General features: G+C 37.8%; 1 protein-coding gene across 22 annotated transcripts in view; it reads left to right on the top strand.

Annotated features, from left to right (window-relative positions):
* celf1 (cugbp, Elav-like family member 1) overlaps window positions 1-19,152 on the top strand; it is an 81,512-nt gene extending 62,360 nt beyond the window's left edge. For 8 of the 22 annotated variants that reach the window (XM_044189148.1, XM_044189166.1, XM_044189296.1 and 5 more), the window contains 8 exons: window positions 3,225-3,304; window positions 3,531-3,692; window positions 3,827-3,896; window positions 4,212-4,334; window positions 4,604-4,735; window positions 5,539-5,724; window positions 8,165-8,308; window positions 8,545-19,152. In XM_044189148.1, coding sequence (XP_044045083.1) covers window positions 3,225-3,304; window positions 3,531-3,692; window positions 3,827-3,896; window positions 4,212-4,334; window positions 4,604-4,735; window positions 5,539-5,724; window positions 8,165-8,308; window positions 8,545-8,672 — 1,025 coding nt within the window. In that variant the 3' untranslated portion in view covers window positions 8,673-19,152. The remainder of the gene's footprint in view (window positions 1-3,224; window positions 3,305-3,530; window positions 3,693-3,826; window positions 3,897-4,211; window positions 4,335-4,603; window positions 4,736-5,538; window positions 5,725-8,164; window positions 8,309-8,544) is intronic. The other 14 variants (XM_044189175.1, XM_044189236.1, XM_044189217.1 and 11 more) reach the window with 4 other exon arrangements.
* The last annotated feature ends 1,378 nt before the right edge of the window (window positions 19,153-20,530 follow it).

Raw genomic sequence — 20,530 nt, forward strand, 5'->3', positions numbered from 1 at the left:
GTCATGACATGACAGATATGGTTCCTCAAGTGTGTAACTTGTTAAGTCATACGCATGAAAAAGCTCATAAGCTCACCAAAAGAGCCCCCATCACGGTAGTACAGACTTTTCACCTTCATTGATGAATGTTGCAGGCCCTAGTTAGCAAGTAAGAAACCCATCGAAATGATAGCTGTAGTATGTGGAAATTATTTGCACATTTACAAGTGCATTATCATTAAAATCACTCATTATTATTTTGCCTCCTGAAAGTTGAGTAAAATGGCTAACTACAGTAGTCAGGTTTTTTTTTTGAATAGGCACATTTTCAATGATGGCAGTCTACACAGCACTATGTAATTGTGGTTCAGAGGCTGAACATAAAACATTATGGCTTTCAAGTCACTACAAGGCACATGTAGAATGTTACAAATGATGTGTTTTTTGTGATAGAACAACATGGTGGTGTTGACTTCTATCTGTAAACTAGAGAAAATTGTCATGTTGCTGTATGATTGAAACCTTATTTTATGGTGAAATGTCCATCCTGACATTGTAATATTATGTGGTGCATTGTGTTGCAACCATGTTTCTGTAATACAGAAGTATGTTTGTATCCAATACCCTGTCATCATGTTTTAGGTCTGTTACATGTACGTCTAGACCTTGAATGTTATGTAAGCAGACCTTCAGAGAAAATTCTCTTCTTGTTAATGGAACCTCAATATATTTTTCCATTTTCTCTAGATAAATGTCATCATTTTTTAATATGGCAGTGGCTTTAAAATCTTAAATGACAAGATTTTCCAAAGATGTCACTCGACTTAAGGCTACATATGTTTGGCCAGCCAAGATTTTTTTTTAAAATGACAACACAGCTTTGTCTAAAGTTAAACCTTGCACTTAATGTATTGTGCAAGCCCAGGCTAGACGTAATGGAAATTGATTTCTAACTCCAACATTGCTTGTCACTTTGTCCTTGTCAGCACCTATTGGGGTTGTATTTTCAAGTCCTGGTACTGAACATGGAAATACATTTTTTTACCCAGTAACTCCCACATAGTACGTCGCACATTTGAAAACCTTACATGCACACATTCCCTGAATTGAGCTGCATCTCGTCCTACAGAGCTGAAGGTTTTTTCAGTACATCCATTGATGCGTGACAAAAGTTTTCCTCACTGCAACCTATGGTCAATTCAGAAGTCCGTCACTATAAATTTTTTCTAAATATGGAAAAATCAGTTAACATCGATATCTCAACATAGGTCTGATTAACACCAAACTTGGCTCAGTAGTTTTTCATGTCTCACTGAGGTGCTCTGCAAAACTTGGTGCCAAACTGCAAAACTTTTTCTAACTCCTCCTAGGCCTTGAGTCCGATCTGCACCAAACTGTGCACATAGAATCTATAGATGCTCATGGACAAAAGTTAGACTTTTGATACTCCAAAAAATGCACAAGTTAAAAAGCAAAAACCTCCTGGGTTGCAGTCAAAACAGGAAGTGATGCCATATCTTCACGTAGCTCTGCCGATTTACACGAAAGTTGGGCCAGTAGTTTCCCTTGCCACACTGAGGCCCTGTGCAAACGTTTGCACCAATCAGCCACTAGGTGGCACTTTTGTTGCAAAATCATAAAAAATAAAATAATAAATAAAATAATTTTTCCAAACTTCTGTCTTTGAACTAAATGTTTTCCAATCTCTGTGCTGATCTCCACCTGCGGCATTTCCTCCGTGGGCCACATGTTGCGACTTGCACCAGAGGCTGGGACCCTGTTAATACCTGTTTGCAGGTCTGGTTATATTTATTTTACGTTTTTCATCACAAACACAATGTGTGTTGGGATGTTCGAAAACTCACGAAACTTTGCACAAAATTCAGAAGTGGCGGAAATTTACATCTGATATGGATCTTGGGCATGGATGTTAAAAAATGGCTCTACAGAGCAGCCCCTGCGGCACATTTCACTTAAATGAATGAAATCTGGGAGGCACATGTATCATGTCCAGAAGTAAAAAAAACCTCTTGGACCCATACCCTAAACCCAACAGGAAGTCAGCCATTTTGAATTTAGTAGTCATTTTTTGCAATTTACAGGCTGACATTTGCGTGACAATTCAGAGCCGCGTCATCCGACCTCAATGGCAATGGTGCCACGGCATGCCCCAACGTGCGGGAGGTGCGAGGAGCAACTCATTGCTGCTTGCAGATGTTATTCAGTTATGAGACCATTAAACACATACATATCCATGAATAAAATTAGGTTTATTTGGAATGCATTGCATTCGTGGTTCCCAACCCACTCGGACTTGGACCCCTAAATATACAGTGGTGTGAAAAAGCCTCCTTCCATTTCTTATTATAGGTCACAAACTCCTTCAGGAGTTTTTGGTAGACACCAGAATTCATGGTTCCATTTATCATAGCAAGTCTTCCAGGTCCTGAAGCAGCAAAACAGTCCCAGACCATCACACTACCACCACCATATTTCACTGCTGGTATGATGTTCTTTTTCTGAAATGCGCTGTTACTTTTACGCCAGATGTAATGGGACACACACCTTCCAAAAAGTTCAGCTTTTGTCTCATCAGTCCACAGAGTATTTTCCCAAAAGTCTTGGGGGATCATCAAGACGTTTTCTGACAAAAATAAGATGAGCCTTAATAATGCAGTGGTTTTCGTCTTGGAACTCTGCCATGCAGGCCATTTTTGCTCAGTCTCTTTCTTATGGTGGAGTCATGAACACTGACCTTAACTGAGGCAAGTGAGGCCTGCAGTTCTTTTGGATGTTTTTGTGGGGTCTTTTGTGACCTCTTGGATGAGTCGTTGCTGCACTCTTGGGGTAATTTTGGTCGGCCGGCCACTCCTGGGAAGGTTCATCACTGTTCCATATTTTTGCCATTTGTGGATAATGGTTCTCACTGTGGTTCGCTGGAGTCCCAAAGCTTTAGAAATGGCTTTATAACCTTTTCCAGACTGATAGATCTCAATGACTTTCTTTCTCATTTGTTCCTGAATTTCTTTGGATCTCGGCACGATATCTAGCTTTTGAAGCTCTTTTGGTCTACTTCATTTTGCAGGATCAAGCAGATTTCAGCACAGTTAAAAACAGCTAAAATCATTAAATATCCACTCTGGTCCAAGTTCACTGTTGGATAAAGACACTGAGATTTTGACAAAATAGAATTTTCCTTAGAGAAATCTGTATGAATCATGATACATTGTGTTTCTCTCTTTCAGGTTGTGCATTTGTAACATTCACAGCTAGACAAATGGCCCATTCAGCCATTAAGTCCATGCACCAGTCCCAGACCATGGAGGTGAACTTCAGCTTCACACTAAAAACAATATGTGATGTTGTAAACTTTTGACCTTGATTTCAAAATTGGTGGCTTATATCGTCTCCACTGTTGATATTACCAAGAAAAACTGTTAATCATTCAAATCAGCAGAGCTTTTTTAAATAATCTCAGTTATTTGACTTGCACTTCAGTTGCAAGTTAATGATGTTTTAATTGTACAAAAGTTTCCTATGTCTGTGTTTAGGGCTGTTCATCACCCATCGTTGTGAAGTTTGCAGACACTCAGAAGGACAAGGAGCAGAAGCGTATGGCCCAGCAGCTGCAGCAGCAGATGCAGCAACTCAGTGCTGCTTCCATGTGGGGAAATCTCACTGGGCTCAACAGCCTGGGGCCACAGTATCTAGCAGTGAGTTTATGAGGTCTCTGTGTGTTTATGCAATACGTAATGATTAGCATATTGACAAAGCCGTTTCACCAGTTTAAGTTTTGCTGTCTCTTCTACTTTAGCATGTTGTTTCTCCTATCTCCTCCTGGTTTTAGCTCTATTTACAGTTGCTCCAGCAGTCAGCCTCCACGGGGAATGCACTCAACAACCTGCACCCTGTTTCAGGTACACACATGCTTTAACAGACATTCTACCGTGAAATATCATGCAGTTATGTAAGATTAAGATTTGAATATGTGAATATGTATTGTTGGTTAAATAATTATCTCAGTTGTGGCCTCTGGGTTTGTACGAGGTTCATGTCAAGGTGGCTTAATTGTCCCTCTGGATGCTGAGGAAGTTTTCATTGTCCAGCCTCACACCCATACAGCCAGCAAACTACAGGGGAGAACACGTCCTTGTTGTTTTTATATACTAATAATAGTGGTAAGAGGAAGGGGTGGGTGGAGTCTTGAACTTAACCGTTTGTGTGTCTGTCAGGTCTTAATGCCATGCAGAACCTGGCTGCTTTAGCAGCAGCAGCAACTGCCACACAGGCCACACCCACAGGCTCCAGCTCCATGACAACATCTAGTAGCCCACTAAGTGCACTAACAAGCTCAGGTAAAAAGAATTACAACAACAGTACTGTTTCATAGTTAAGGTACACACAGTAGGGCTTAGTGGTATGTTGACATCCATGAGTCCACCTAAAGCTCTAACACATAGTCTCAGAAATTGTACTCTCACTGTCAACTGTATAACTATATAGAAATATAAATATATATTAACTATATAATGTATATATATTAACTATATAATGTATAAATAAGCTATATTAAAAGTCTCCAGGAATCAACAACAATTGTCGTGTTTATTATTAACATTAACAGTAAACATTCCCCAAGCAGGCTCCTCCCCCAACTCCAGCAGCAACTCATCAGTGAACCACATGGCTTCTTTGGGAGCCCTGCAGTCTCTGGCTGCTGGTGCTGGAGCTGGCCTCAACATGGGCTCCCTGGCAGGTATGAATCCTAAGCTGTACTTGTTGTTGGACTAAAAATCTCCTCTGATTAGATTACTGTGAGGCAGTAAGCTTGATGTAAATCTTTGTCTTAAAGATTTACAGAGCAGACGAGGTTGTCTTGTGAATGTGATAGTGTGTTGATATTAGCTATCTGCAATTGCCATCGGGCACACCTGTCAAAATATTGCTGCTCTTGGTTTCTCATAGTTTAATGCTGCCAGTACAAGAGCAAGAAATCATACAGAGCCTACCAGTATGAAGACAAAAGTAATGCCTCACTCAAACGTCCTCCAGGTGTCTATAGTTGTGTAATTGTAACGATAGTTAGTTGTTAGAGATGTTGATTGTAACATGACAGTTAGTTGTTAGAGATGTTAATGTGGCCAATATTCATATTTATGGTGAACACCAGTGCTTCTACTGAATTTGATTTGATTTCACACAGGCTGCTAATAAGTTGCTGTACTGAAATTAAATCCATTATTGTGTAATACCTGTCTAACATGCAGGCTCAAAAGTATGCTGTTCAGAAGTTATACCTTGCGCCTGTATTGTGTTTCAGTTTTCCAAGTTCTTTTGTTGAATTTGTCGTGTAAAGCATCTTTGAGTATCTTGAAAAGTGCTTTATAAATAAAGTTTATTATGATTAGAGGCTTTAATTTACCTTGTCTGTAAATGAATAAACAGTGACACTGATAATGACTCTTGTTACTTACTGTTTGTGAACTCAACATCACTTTGAGTGATAAGAGTTAACATTTTCACCCATGCCATTTTGGTTTTCTTGTAACTCTGTTGCAGGCATGGCAGCGCTGAATGGCAGCCTTGGCTCTGGAGGCCTATCTAATGGCTCAGGAAACACCATGGAGGCACTGAGCCAGGCCTACTCAGGCATCCAGCAGTATGCTGCTGCTGCGCTCCCCAGCCTGTACAACCAGAGTCTGCTGTCCCAGCAGAGTGTATCAGCCGCAGGCAGCCAAAAGGAAGGTGGGTTCTGTGGGCTGGGAGTAGAAAAAAGGAGATGAAATGGGGGTTGGTAGACTATATAGATGAAGTGACTGGAAAGGTTAAAAGGCTGTAAAGACAGCAGGAGGAGCTGGGGGCTATTTACTAAATGACTACTGTATGAGCACGCTTCAAAGTGTTTCTTCAGTCCAATTTTGGACTCTAATTGACCAAACACTCAGGCAAACAAAAACTTCAAGAGCTGCAGGCTAAAATGTGAGTACTTCTAATATGCCTATTTTCATTAAAAAAAAAACTGACCTGTTCAATAGGCTGCCATAGACTCCCTTTGCAGATAAAATTAAGAAAGCTAACAGTAACGACAGGGTGCAAGCATACTCAGTGCTTGAACCCTAACAGTTTTGAATGATGGGAAATTCCACAGTATTTTGTGATACTTGGTTAGTGCTGTTAAAGTTCTGGGCAGGTTGGTAGAGATGTGTGTGCTGTGTGTTGATCTCACCTTCTGCTAAGGATTCTGTCTTATTTTAAATCTGCTGCGTCAGCCAGCAACAGTCGCAGCACCGGTAAGATGTCACCACCTTCTTTCTGGCCTCACGTAACTTTAAAACAAGCTCAAGCCTAACAGAAAGTTTGTCCTTGTTTGCTCGTTAATGTTAGCCCTCTTTCTCAGATACTCTCTCGCCAATTGTTTATTTAGATTTTTTTTTATAATTAATGTCTTATATGGTACTATAGAGCTCTCCAGGGGTCATGTGGTGGAAAAAAAATATTAATGTGGAAATTCGCATTGGCAGACCATGCGCAAAGATTCAACTTCGTGATTTCAGCCCTGCTAAACTATGAGGAGGACGAAAAATGCATATATAATCTGATTTGTTAAATATATTTGTAAATGTAAATAGAAGCCTGTGTTTACTGCCAATTACTTCAACTTATTTATGCATTTCATTTGTTTCTGACTACTTTTTGTGTTTGTTTGTGAGTGAGAAAAGCAAGGGAGGGATTGAGAGAGATGTCAGATCACAGAAGTCCAGGTTTGGGCCTAGGAATGAGACTGGCTTCCTTTTTCTTTCCCAATTAACTCAGATGAACAAAAACTGAAGACACTCACAATAAATCACTGGAGAAGATAAGAGTTCAATGCAATTAGAGTTCATTCTTTCACAAGAGATAAACCTGGGCCAACTCCGGAGTTGAATAAAAGATGAAACCCCTCGTACTGTTTTTTATAGCCAAAGTGCTCCATCTTTTGGGTGGTTTCCCCACCTATTTTTCTAAGAATAATCCAACTTTTCCAAGAAACAATGGTGTCATGCTTGTGGAAAGTACAGAAAATCTTCCATTATCTCATCTTAATGGAGGAGCCAGGAGAGAGCCTGATTTCTCCTGTCTCAGCCGATTCAGACCAGTTTTCTGACACTGTGACTGGGCTTCTGGAAAGTACCGAAAACTTTCCATGATCTCATTATTGATCTCTTCTATCTGAGGGCATCTCAGCTGTATTTTCTAACGTTAATATCTTCACACCTTATATATTCTTAACATATTTCATTTCTTCACACTTTATATGTTCTAATACATGTAATTTCTTCAGCAGTGTTATACATCACAACAAAATTGGTGTTAATCACTAAAATAAATAGATAAATCCATAACACATAGTTTGTTTAATGAAATTATTCACTACATTGGGACACGGCCCATTAGACCTCCGTTCAGTCCCCTCCTTCTAGGTGTGACCACCTATGTATACAGTGTTTTAATGCAGCTGAATTCATGATATAGTTGTTTTCATTTACATATTTTTGTAAATATTCTTTTTCTGTTGTCAGATAACGAAACAAGAATTAAATTTGATAGTGGCTCATAAATACTATGTTGACCAGCAGTTATTACCAAACTGCTGAGCTGCAGATAAAATCATTATTTTATGATCATGACACCGTCAGACAAAATCAACAATAATGACAGCAGCCGTGCTTTGATATTAGCTGTAGACATTTAAAAGGAGTGACCAGAGAAAGTTAGAAGCAATATTGTTATATTCAGGTACAGCCAAAGCATCTGCTACCACATCTAAATGAATGTGTATTTTATGCTTGTAAAACATGAAAAATGTCAGCACAACAACTCTAAACTATATTATGACTGTGGCTGCTGAAGAACAGATGCTCCTCTTCTGAAACAGTTTACTAATCTGTGCACCTGGGTTAAAGAATTTGTCCCCTCAGTTCAATAATCTATTGAAACAGATTTCCACATCAATATTTTTTTTTCCTACCACATGAGCCCTGGGAGGGTTCCATATGATACAGCTGTTATTGCATTTATTGAGGACATAATGTGATCATGGCCATATTTTGAAGAATTAATTTGACCTTTATTGAGTCATAAACTGTTAAAATATCACTATGTTTAATGTTTGAATGATTGGTAAAACGGACTCATTGATTTATAGGTCCAGAAGGTGCCAACTTGTTCATTTACCACCTGCCCCAGGAGTTTGGAGACCAGGACCTGCTCCAGATGTTTATGCCCTTTGGAAATGTCATCTCTGCTAAAGTCTTCATTGACAAACAGACAAACCTCAGCAAGTGTTTTGGTGAGTTCATGCAAACTACTGTATATAAGCCTTCTTATGATCAATACAATATTTGAATCAGTCCGCCCAGGATCAGTGCTGTGTTGAAATTATTGTAACTGCAATTGCAAGCTCTTGGAGATAATGTGGGTATTGGTTTTATTTGCAATCATTATTGTTGTTGCCAGATTGCAAATTCCATGAGACATTATTTTAGTCTTCTGTTGCTATTCTGAGTTTTTGTATTTATCCTTCAGGCTTTGTGAGCTACGACAACCCTGTGTCATCACAGGCAGCCATCCAGTCAATGAATGGCTTCCAGATCGGTATGAAGAGGCTGAAGGTGCAGCTGAAGCGCTCAAAGAATGACAGCAAGCCCTACTGAAGGTGTTGAGGCACTGCAGATCTAGTTAGGCAGGGTAGTGTTATGGTAAGTGGAGTATGAATAACCAACTAAGACCGGTCCACTCAGAAACTTGTCTGTGCATTACAGGGTGTCTGCTACACTGCCTCTCCTGGTCATTATAATGTGTCCTGGCAAAGAGACACAAGAAGCTACATCCAAGAGTTTTCAGGCTAGACTGGATTCTTCATGTGTTATGTTGTGGTTTATGCACTTTGTTTTCCTTTTAACAAATAAGAGAAACGGGTGTATTTTCATTTAAGTTGAAATGTTATCAGTTTGCTGTGGTACATAATATACATATGAGTTGATTGTTAGGATGTGTTGCACACATTGACAGTCAGGTGCCAAATCCATCTGTTTTTACTTCCTGTTTGCCTTCCCCTGCACTACCCAGACCCAGCATGAAGCTCCTGAAAGGAGGCAGCTGCTGGAAAAGACAGAGCTACATTTGGTTAAAAAATCATTACTAGGTTTTATTTTACATTTTCACAAACCAAAATGTGTGGTTTCCCCTACTTATGTATTAGGTATCTGTATTATCTCTTGAAATGGAGACAATGTATGTGATATAGACCTAAATTAGTTGTAAGGTTCAATGTAAGGTAAGGCACAGAAGCTTAGATTGTTCACAAGAAGGAGCTCCACCAAAACATACAGATGGCATTTAGACATACATATGGAACAAATTAAAGGAAAAACCTGAATAAAAGAGTGGAGAAACATATCAAATGCAGATGCTTCTGTGCACCGGGGCTCACTGAATGGTTTGGTGAGTATGAAAATGATGTGAATAAAATGCTGCAGCCTTTGCAGTCACCAGATCTCAACCCAATTGAATACCTATAGAAGATTTTGATCTCCACCACCATGTCCATAAGTCCAAATGATATAATATAAACTTTCATCTTTAAATCTATTTAGTGATGTCTGTGACTGTCTCTATATGTCCTTTTGTTATGTCTGCCTATGTTTGTTTTTCTTTCTCTCTGCTGTACTCAGGTCTCCCTTGCAATAGATCTTGATCTCAATGAGATTACCTGATTAAATAAAGGTGGTATATATAAATGAGGGAATATCATGTGGAGGAATGGTGTTCATCCCTCCAATAGAGTTCCACAGACTTGGCAAGAAGCACTGAAGCTGTTCTGGAGACTCATGGTGGCCTGTCTCCATAGTAAGACGCTTCATGTGGGTTTTTCCTTTAATTTGTCACCCGTGTGTTGTGAGGGCATAGTCGAAATCATTGACTGTTGTGACAGTTAAGCAGCCTGTTGATGCTGTGAACATCTTGTTCCTGTTCTCTGGTGTTTAAACTCTGAGCTAAAGTCATTGTAGTCAGGTTTAACCTCCAACCCACAACCTCCCATAACCTTCCTGTTGATAGAGGGAGAGAGGACCTGTTGCTGAGATGGTTGTCTCTGTTACTGCTACCTGTTTCTGAGTAACATCTGAAGATTACAGATTGTTGATTGTTTATATCTGGGTGTAGCATGGCTTACACTTATCAAGCGGCCTTGGGTGAATGTCTACACTTTTGCGTCTGTATGACATGGATATTTTACTTCTGTCAAGCAGTGTACTCATTGCATTTATTGTATTTTTCGTTATCTGGAGGTTAGTTAGACACGTTTCTAAGGCAGATGAAATTTGATGTAAGAATAGACTTTTCCAGAGTACTAAACACAGAATGTTTTGGTGGTGCTCCTTCTGTGCTTCTGCACTCTGAGTGACAGGTCAGAGGTCAGGCTGAAATGGCTGTTAAGCCCAACTGTCAGCTGTAGCTAGCAATACTGTGAAATTTGGCAATAAAAACCAAACATCATAGGCTTGTTGCACTTATCTTAATATCCAAAAGTCTGTCTGATGCAGAAGTAGTGCTTTGTATAAATACATTTTATGGATTTAGTTAGTTTCTATCTTGAATCTAGGTGTTTTGTAAAAATTCAGTAACATCCCTCTGCTAATGTCCTGCTAGCTAGCTAGCCACTAGCCAATCTATAGAGGGCTACACCACTTTGTCTCTCACTGAATATCTTCTGTGATTGGCAAATTAGTGTCAAATTGCTCATGACAAACCTGTTAGTTGCTTACTTGCAAGAAAACATGTTTTTTTAATAGAACTAGGAAGCAAGACAATTGTTGAGATGTATATTTAAACTATTATGCCTTTTCTATTTTTATATAGGTTTTATACTTCTCCTGTGTGTTGGGGAACTATTTATTGCCTAAATTATTCATCTGAATTGAAGTCCAACAACTCCTGGTGTGTGTCCTCTCTTTGCCTGTTAAACGTTTTTTCCTTTTGTGTGTGTACTACGTGTCAGTGTGGCATGTGTGTAGGATCCATCAGTGCTGCTACAGACTTCATAGAATCCCCTCTCTGTCGTACATGCCTTTATCTGAATAAATCACTCATCTTCCAAAAACATAGGGAGCATAGTTTATTCTAAAAGTAAATTTCAATATGTGCCTGTTGGTCCTGTCTTTCCACATGAATAAATAGTCATCTTATGTGTTGTCAACAACTTTACACCAGGCAAAGTCCTGGGTGTATTTTTAGTAGTAGAACTAGTTTTAAAACTGAATCCAGGTCCAAGTCCAAATATTGAGTCAGAGCAAAACAGTCTAGACAGTCAGAGTAAAACTATGTGTAATGTGAGTATGACCAGGGTGCTCAGAGAATCTCTTACTGCTACAGAGTCATTCATGTCAAAGCAGTCAAAGGTCACTGTGTTTTGTGTAATATTGTCCCATTTACCTAATGTTATATCAGTGCTGGAAATTTCTTGGTATATTGTATACCAAAGCATTATTGCTGTTGCACAAAAATCGTGATTATGCATCAGGAACTTGGTAGTCATAGCTGATCCAGCTGTGTTGTGATTTAAGATTATGTGTGTTAAGTGTTGTTTAATAGTGGTAAGGTCATGGGTCCCTTGCAAATCAATCATCAAATGAGCTGGACTACTGGAAAAACTCCTGCAGGATGTGAATAATGGCAGCAGCAGCTTCCTGGTGGTACATTTGTAAGTTAATGAGGATCACATAAATTCACTTTTCAGTTTTTGTTCATTGGACATTTGGCCTGTGACAGATCCTGTTACTTCTTTGTCCGCTGGACCTTGTTTAATTTTAACCGTGGCACACTGGCTAGACGTCTTGAATAGACATAGACATATTTTAAAGGCCTAAGTAAAAAAAAATTAAATGAAAAAACCAAAACCAAAAATGCATGTCCGTCTCTCAATACTTCCCTGACTTCCCTATTTCTGTCTGTGGCTCCCAGCCCCAAGCCCATGGTTCCTACTATGTAAATCTTTCAAAACAGCTCTTAAATATATTTTTCATTTTAAAAAAGGCTCTGTAATTTCCTGAAACTGCTGGTCACTGTTTTTAGCAAACGTTACTCAAACGGGAGGAAATAGTCAATTTCTTGTGGACTACATGTCACGTAGTGCAACACTGTGCCTCATTATGTTTTTAATAGTTTTTGAAAACAATGGAGCTCTATGGCACTGAAGAATAAGACACACACACACACACACAATACTGGCCATCCTGCAGGATGTGGCATGAAAATCATTGTTAGAATGATCTGGTCATTGTTTATTTGGCTCTGTACATGGTATTTGCTGACTATATAGAGAATATCACCAGAAAGCAGGAGGCATATGAATTGTCAGATGGAATATGATAAGAACATTCATGTGTAAATGGAAAGACAAAAGTAACATCTCTTAACTACAAATCATATATACTTTACATTTTTATCAACCATTTTCAAATACATGCTGTATAGCTTCAGATGTATTTTTTCTTTTGTTACAGGCAGCAATTGATTTCCATTCATGTCTTTATGGCATTGAAAATCAAATGGCAAACTATAGAAGCTTGCACAAATGGTCTAATCCAGCAGAGTGAACATCAAGTCTGCATTAGTCTTTGTCAAAGTTGCAACAATAATGTAACTGACAAAAATCTATCAATTGATGTTTGCAGTGATTGGCCTGCACAACTCACACAAAGAGTCTGCTAATATATTTTTATCTATCATAAAGAATTAATAGAAACTAGTCACTGCCTCGAATGGTTGAAACATTACATCCAGAAAATAAAACACAGCAACATGATTTGCACAATGGTTAGCTGTGATTTTAAAAATTGTATAACATGCAAAACTACTGGTATGGTACTTTAAATACCTTTTTTTGAAAATAATTTTCCAAATCCTTTTACAAATTCAGTTATTTGAAGTAGCATGTAGTGTGGAACATTTGACTTGTTTTACTTATAGTTTTATATTTGCATAATTTAAATGCCTGTTAACCATTGATAATAATTGATTATAAAAGATCAGTATAAAAAAAGTAATTATTTCAGTGGCCCTCTCCAGCCTCCATATGTGATTAGCTGTGTTTTGATAACATGCTGGACTGTAGCTGCTGTTCCAGAACTCTGGAGGCCTGGTTTGACCTGCATGTTGTCATTGACTCTGCGCTGGCATTTTATTTAGGCTGACGTGTGTGTATGTGTGTGTGTGTTGCTTTTGTTGTCATCCACCTCAGTTCCTGGTAGCATGTGGCTTGTCCTCACTCTGTCCCTGACACTGACTGTTGAGTGTTTAGACTGTAATCAACCCCACACAGAGAGGATCATTCTTGGTTTCTTTTCTCTCTCCTGTCTGTGTTCCATTGCTGTTTAACCTAGGTTTGTCTCCCTGTTGTGTTTTTCTTTTTGTTTTTTCTAGATCTCTTCCTGTTTGCCCTAGCATGTTGATGTGGCGTCACAGTTCATCGTCCAGTCCTTGTCTTCTGCGCTTCTCTGATGCTTCCAATTTCACCTTTGACCTTGTGTTTGACATTGATTACCCAGAGGTTTTGTTTTGTTGTTTCCCATATGTCCTATGTGCTGCCAACAGGGGCACTAGAAAGACTGCCACTGAACATCTTTGAAAGTTACATTTGAATTATTACAAGAAAAAAAGAGAATCTATTTTTCTAGAACTGACTGACATAACCACTAGATTTTTGCAAAATCAGTTTGACATGAGTCTGACCTTTAACTTTGTTTTTATCTCCTGTATTGTGGAGCAGTCCTCCCAGTGCCCCCATCCTCTGGTTTTGTTGTGTTTTTTGTGACAGTAGCTAATCTGTCTCTAGGTGACATTGTGTGTGAGTGCTGGTGTGTGTCTCTTAAGTTTGAAAAACTTTTCAAGCAAGTTAGTGATCAAGTGTTATTGGACATTTGTAATTTAATGCTAGAGTAGCTAAGAGTTCATCCTTGGGAGTTCCCATTTGAGTGATGTAATGAGGAGGTAACATTTATCGTTAGTGTAAAAATCAGTTTTTACTTTAAGTCTGTCAGCTCACCACCGCAAGCACATGATGCTGTTCTGCTCTTTTTTGTGTGGAGAATCAGACACAAAGACTTTTGTCACAGTATATTTAGTATGCATGTTTTTTTTTATATCTGCACTGAAATTCTTGGCAAAATGTGACCTAGTTTGTGTTGAGTTAAAAATAATGAATAAACTGGTGCCAAATGTTTTGCACTATCAGTATTTTCCCCTTTTATTGGACTTGCTTTACTAGTAGGTAAGACTAGTTGTAGAAGCAGGGTGGTGGGGCAGGTGGCATCATGTACTTAAGAACTTGAAGTCAAGTCGACTGGTTGCAACATTAAATTAGTTTTGTGTAGATCTTTACAGACCTAGAGTGCTCACAGAACAATATCAAACACAAGTGGGCTACTCATAAGCAGTGGTGTGTGTACTGTTTGTGTGTATTTATTGAATAGAATCCAGAGACCCTACAGACCCATACTCATTTAGGCTGCAGTCAGTTTCCCTGACCAGTGGACCAACGTTGTGACTTGTGCCGAGTGTAATTTACCACCCACCCATGATCTCATCCTGCTTGAATACTTGGTAAAACTTTATTTTACGGGTTCCATAGTTTCCCAGTTTCAGAAACTGAAATGTTACTGTAAATTCATTGGAGGGTTCTTGGAAAGAACTGTCTAACTTGGTACAAATTAAGGGGAAAATGAAGACAAGTTTAATCAGTACACTTTGATTCAATTCATTCTCATTGTATTTTAGTCAGAGCATAGCAGGTCAACTAAAATGTGAAATTTATCTACAGGCAACAATACAATTCAACATATATGGAGAATAAAATTCCCAATAATAAATCATGACCTTGGAATTATTAAGGTCCTGTCTGACTTTTGTCAAAAATGTGTTATTGAAACTCTTCTTTGACAAATTATTAACAATTTGTTGTGTAGGATTGTTTTGACTTTGGTGGTTTTTATGGCCCTAAAATTAATCTCTTACTTGGTTCTATATGGTTCTACCTGCAATGCACCAATGAATGCCCCAAATGTACACAGGAGGACCAATCAGGTTCTGCCTCTTTACCATGTCCCACACTGCTCTGTGACTGTGGAAAGATCATAAAATATTGCTCAATCTTAAAGGGCCAGTTCACCCCAAAATCAAAAATACATACTTTTCTCTTACCAGTAGTGCTGTCTTTACCATGTAGATTATTTTGGTGTGAGTTGTCGAGTTTTGGAGATATCGGCCATAGAGATGTCTGCCTTTTTTGAATAAAATAGAACTATATTGCACTCGGCTTGTGGTGCTCAAAGTGCCAAAAAAAATACATTTGAAAAACTCAACAGCAATGTCTCTTTCCAGAAATCAGGACCCGGTTACTCAAGATAATCCACAGATTTGTTGTTAGCTGTTTCATGTAGGAACTATCGGTAAAAAGAAATAGTTCCTACATGAAACTGCTCACAACAAGGTCTGTCATTAGTTAGCTAATTGCTGAACATTTCTGATCTGATGCTAACTCTACCATACTCCTTACTGGGTTTGCTTCTGTTTAGAACTTGTGTATTGTGTACACACAATGAGTATAGTGCATCAGACTGACATTGATGACCCTACAGCTTGTCTAGGCAAAAATATGAAAGCTAATTTGGGAGCAGAAAAGAGACCAGAAAAGAACAGAAAAGAAGAGCGTCAAAGGGAGACTAGCATACAGAAAATATGTTGAACAAGGAGAGAAAACATCAAATTAGTACCGAAACATTTTTGCATATTTTTTGTTTTAAATTGCATTGTTAGTAAAACTTAAATTGTTTTATCAGTCAATAAAAATCTTTGATGTGACCAGATGTTTTTGTCTAAATTTCAAATGTGTAGCTAAATTGTGTGTCTGTGTTGTTTTCAAATATCTGATATTATTACTCCCTTCAGTAATTAATACTTTGATTTTGACTAAACTGTCAACTTTTTTCAACAAAATGGTTGCTTTCTGTAAAGCCACAGCAGATAGAACCTTATAATTCCAAACAGAAAATTAGTTCTTAGAATTACAAGGTCTGAAATCCATGTGATCTTAAAAAAAAAAATTAAACATTAAAAATGTGATCAATAGATACATTGATACACTGAGGATGCCTATTATTTTGACCAATAAAAGACAACTTTACTGTATGGCAGTTTTGATATCTTGGATGTGAAAACTTTGAACGTCAACATCTCAGATTGCAGATGGAACCTTATAATTCCAAGGTCATGAAATTAATAATGAACAAATATTTCCTAACTAAACTTGAACTCAAAGAACAGTCTAAAAACAAGGTCTCTCCAGGAACGTTCTTAGGAAATGTTTGTTTTTTGACACATTTTATTTGATACCAAAAAAGAGAAAAAGTTTGATACCCAGCCCTAGTCTTGGTCATAAATCATGTATATATTTTATTACTACAGATTTTCTAAAGTGTACCATCAGTCCATTTTCATACACTATTTTAGTAATGCAGTTACATTGCACATATTGCATTACAACACAGTGGTAACACCACATTAATGACAATAGAAGCAGCCAGGGTTTTCATTGGTTGATTGCATAACTGAAGCATGTCTCAACAAGTTGACTTTACCTGCTGCTTTACAGGTGGGAAAACTACAGAGGTAAATATTACAAATGATATGGGGAAAAATATTTGCATGCCATGGTGAACTTTTGTGTTTTCCCAAGACATATTTTGCTAGTATTCTTCCAGCAGCAAGACTTCCTGCCATCAAAAAAAATAAACATATCCACAAATGTTAACTGAATAAAAAACAATATTGACAAAAAAGGTTGCGCTTCAACAATGGGATTCTCAGTGGAGTGCTAGACCCAAAATCCAATGAGTATATTCCAAAAAATCAAAAAAGGTAGCCCATCTCAAAAATCAAGTCAAGGAGGACAAAATACTCACAATCCACTTCTTTATTTGGCTCACATCACAACAGAAAAATGCTTACGCGTTTCGGCACAGAGCCTTCATCAGAGCGCTTGATGAACGCTGTTTGATGAACACTGATGAGATGTGCTACGTTTTTTGTTTTTGTGAATAAAAACAACTCAGAACAAGAACTGCACATATTATGTATTAAATATTATTCTAGACCTGTACTTTATACTCACAAAATCATGTAAGCTGTAGCTGTGTATGGAAAAAAAAAACTACAGACCCTCAACTGTATATTGCCCTGTACTCTACATTACTGACATTTTGAAACTGTCCACTGTAAAACTCCTCTTTTTAATAATGCACAAATCATCTGTCCAAATACTCCCTCTGACCAGACATTTCACTTGTACTTCATACTGTATACCCTCCATATCAGTCAGCCATACACTGTAAGGGAAACATTTAGCCAAAAATGAACTTTGTAAACCTGTGATTGATAGTATTACTGTTTATTTTCTGTTACAGCTGAGGGTCTAAAAATAGTCATTATTATTTGTTACTGCATGCAAATATTTGGATGCAAAATAGAGTCCAACTGATACTTTGGCCAGACTGATATTATCAGCCGATTTTAGTTAGTCACAGATGTATCAGTATCGGTGTATATATCAGTATTTTATTTAATATATTTCAGTAGAGAGATGTCAAAGATATATTTGAGGTAATTTAGAGACAGTGCCTCCATTACATAGTTTGTCCACCAGAGAGCACTGACAAGTTTATTTTTACTCTGTAAAATGTCCCACTCGGTACATGTTTTGGTCACAATTCTTTAATAACAAAACGAAAGGGATCCTTATCAAAAATGTCTGTTGATGTTATGTGATCATGTAATAAATTTATATTTGCGCATATTTTGTATCCAATTTGAACTGCATTACACAGATGAGTTTTTATACACAGCTACAAATTAAATAACAGTGGGAATAAAGTTTATGTTAGGAGGAGTTTACACATGATTTGTGAATTAACAATTAAAGAGGAATTGTACAATGTCTTAATTAGATAATGCTCCAACCGGCTATATAGTCAGCCCATGATATGTAGCCTCCACAGAATTATACATATTGCAGTATTTTCTTATTTTCTGACAGCAGTTGATGATCTGTGCTTTCATTTAGTGGGTATGAAGTTTAAATACCACATTACAGTTGATTACATTTTTTAACATCTGAAAATTCTCTGCACAAGAAATATGCCCGAGGTCTTCTTGTTGTAGGCGGAATGCATCCTAATAGTTATAGTAGTAGCCTATGAACCACTCCATTGCTGTTTCCCAGATGGCCTGAAAGTACATTGATCTTTGTGTTAACTCTTGAGAGAATTCAGAAGTAGATGTTTATGTTTAAAAATCTAAACATCTTTAAACAGCATTGGAAAATGATTAGCACTAATAAAGTGGACCTGATTTGTAATAAATGAGTTATAACAGGCAAAGATACATTTGCTAATATGAGGTAAATTTTCACAAATCATATTAATCTGAAGGCATGTCAGCAAGGTTATATGAATGATGTGTTTTTGTGATTAGATGATAAACTGGACTAAAGTCTGTGTTCTCTGCTGTGGTGCTTGCACTGCAGCAAGAAAGAGCAATCAAATGCTCTACATCTGGTTAATTTCAGTGGGTTTTCGTCACGTAAAAGGACTAGATACAGAATTTCTTCCTGGTGCAATCAGGGTGAGTGTTCATTTTTGGGTTAACATAGTTTTGATTTTTCGACAACCATCCTCTTGTACACTGAGACTGAAACTGTTTAAAGGTAAAAACTCTGACCAAACTCCCTGCTCATATGGGCGGAACATGAACTGATGAAGCCTTCTGAAGTATTTCTGTGAAGTTGCCTTTTGCTCCACTGCATTGAGGTGAATGCAACTTCATGCAAAGTTTTACATTGTTGTGATTTTAATGTGAGACCGCTGAATTGCTAGAATGAATCGCCTGTTAGTTTTTCTTTTGTTTGGGGTGGGATCTGTGTCTCCAGTGCTTGGATTGTTTTTAAGCTTCGGATCTTTGCTTTCTGCAGCACATTAAGCTGCAGTGCAGCCCAGCTGTCATTTCTGTGAGCCAACTATGTGATCCCTATTGCTTGGTTAGCTGTTTGGTTTCTGTGCAAATAAAATGTTTAAGAAACCTTCATATTTCCTGTGTTTTCTCTCAGAACTCCAACAGTGTGCTTTACATTGTATTTCTAAAAGATATGTACTGCCAATGTTTTCACCATACACTAATCTACACTATCCATACTGTATTATATCATTTGCATGAAATCAGTCTGTGTAATGTGAAACCTACTGAGAATTGGACAAAATTATTTTAATAGTAAGTTACTATTAAGTAAGTAGGTCCTAAGTTCCACTTACTAGCCTTTTCGCTTGCTTTCAGACGCATCTCATGGTCTTCATCAGCAGATGGAGTTGTGGCTACTCTTTGTGGCTTTTAAATACATGATGGACCTAGTGGTTCAAGCTGTCAGAATTCAGAGTAAATTTGAGCAAGGTATTGCTCAGGAAATTTTCTTCATAGTTTTGAACCCATTTCTTTTGTAATGGATGTGTTGGCAAAAGTCTCTCTGGGGCCCTGAGCAGAAGGGTGTGGGATTATATTTTAACCTGAGCTGGGTTGGGTGTGCTTGGACTCTAACCAAGCACAGTAGGAGGGCTGTTTTCTGCCTAAGCAGTGACAAAATTTGACTGACATGCAGGGGAGTCATGGGAGTTGAACAACAGAAAAAAAACCCCACACACACTTAATTAGATCATGCACACAATTCAAGATAGAGCTGATTGCAATAAAAATTGAATCATTGTTAAAACATTTCAGGACTGTGGCAAATACAATCAGGCATTTAAAAATACAGCATTACAATGAAATAAAACAAAGTTGGGGGTTTTAAAGTTAATTACTAATAATAAAACAGATATATGTTAGCAATAACAGAGTACTAGAATTAATAAAAGGCTTTTTTGAAAAGATGTGTTTTGAGAAGTGATTTAAAAGATGTCACAGATTCAGCACGCCTCTGATCCTTGGGCAGGGAGTTCCAGAGCCTAGAGGCCTTGACTGCAAAAGCCCTGTCACCTTTAGTTTAGAGCCGGGACTCAGGAACAGCCCTCAGAGCCCTGCCTGAGGATCTGAGGCTGTAAGTAAAAGGTCATTTGTCACTTTGATAAGAGCAGATTTGACAGCAGACATGCATGGAAACCTGATTGAAATTTGTCAAAGATGCCACAAGCATTCATAAAAGAAGACAACAGTCTTCTTTAACTTAAAATGCTGCTATATTGTTTGTGCTGCTGCTTATTGTTTTTGCTACATGTACAATATGTTAATTTGCACTACCGGACTATTCATTTATACATATATACATTTACATATACATATACATTTGCACTCCAGTACTATGTTTAATTTCAATTCAATTTTATTTATATAGCGCCATTTCATAACAGAAGTTATCTCTTTGCGCTTTTCCTATAGAGCAGGTCTAGACTGTACTCTTTATAATATTAATTAC

Source organism: Siniperca chuatsi, linkage group LG1 (assembly GCF_020085105.1).
Source record: "Siniperca chuatsi isolate FFG_IHB_CAS linkage group LG1, ASM2008510v1, whole genome shotgun sequence".
NCBI classification, from domain to species: domain Eukaryota; kingdom Metazoa; phylum Chordata; class Actinopteri; order Centrarchiformes; family Sinipercidae; genus Siniperca; species Siniperca chuatsi.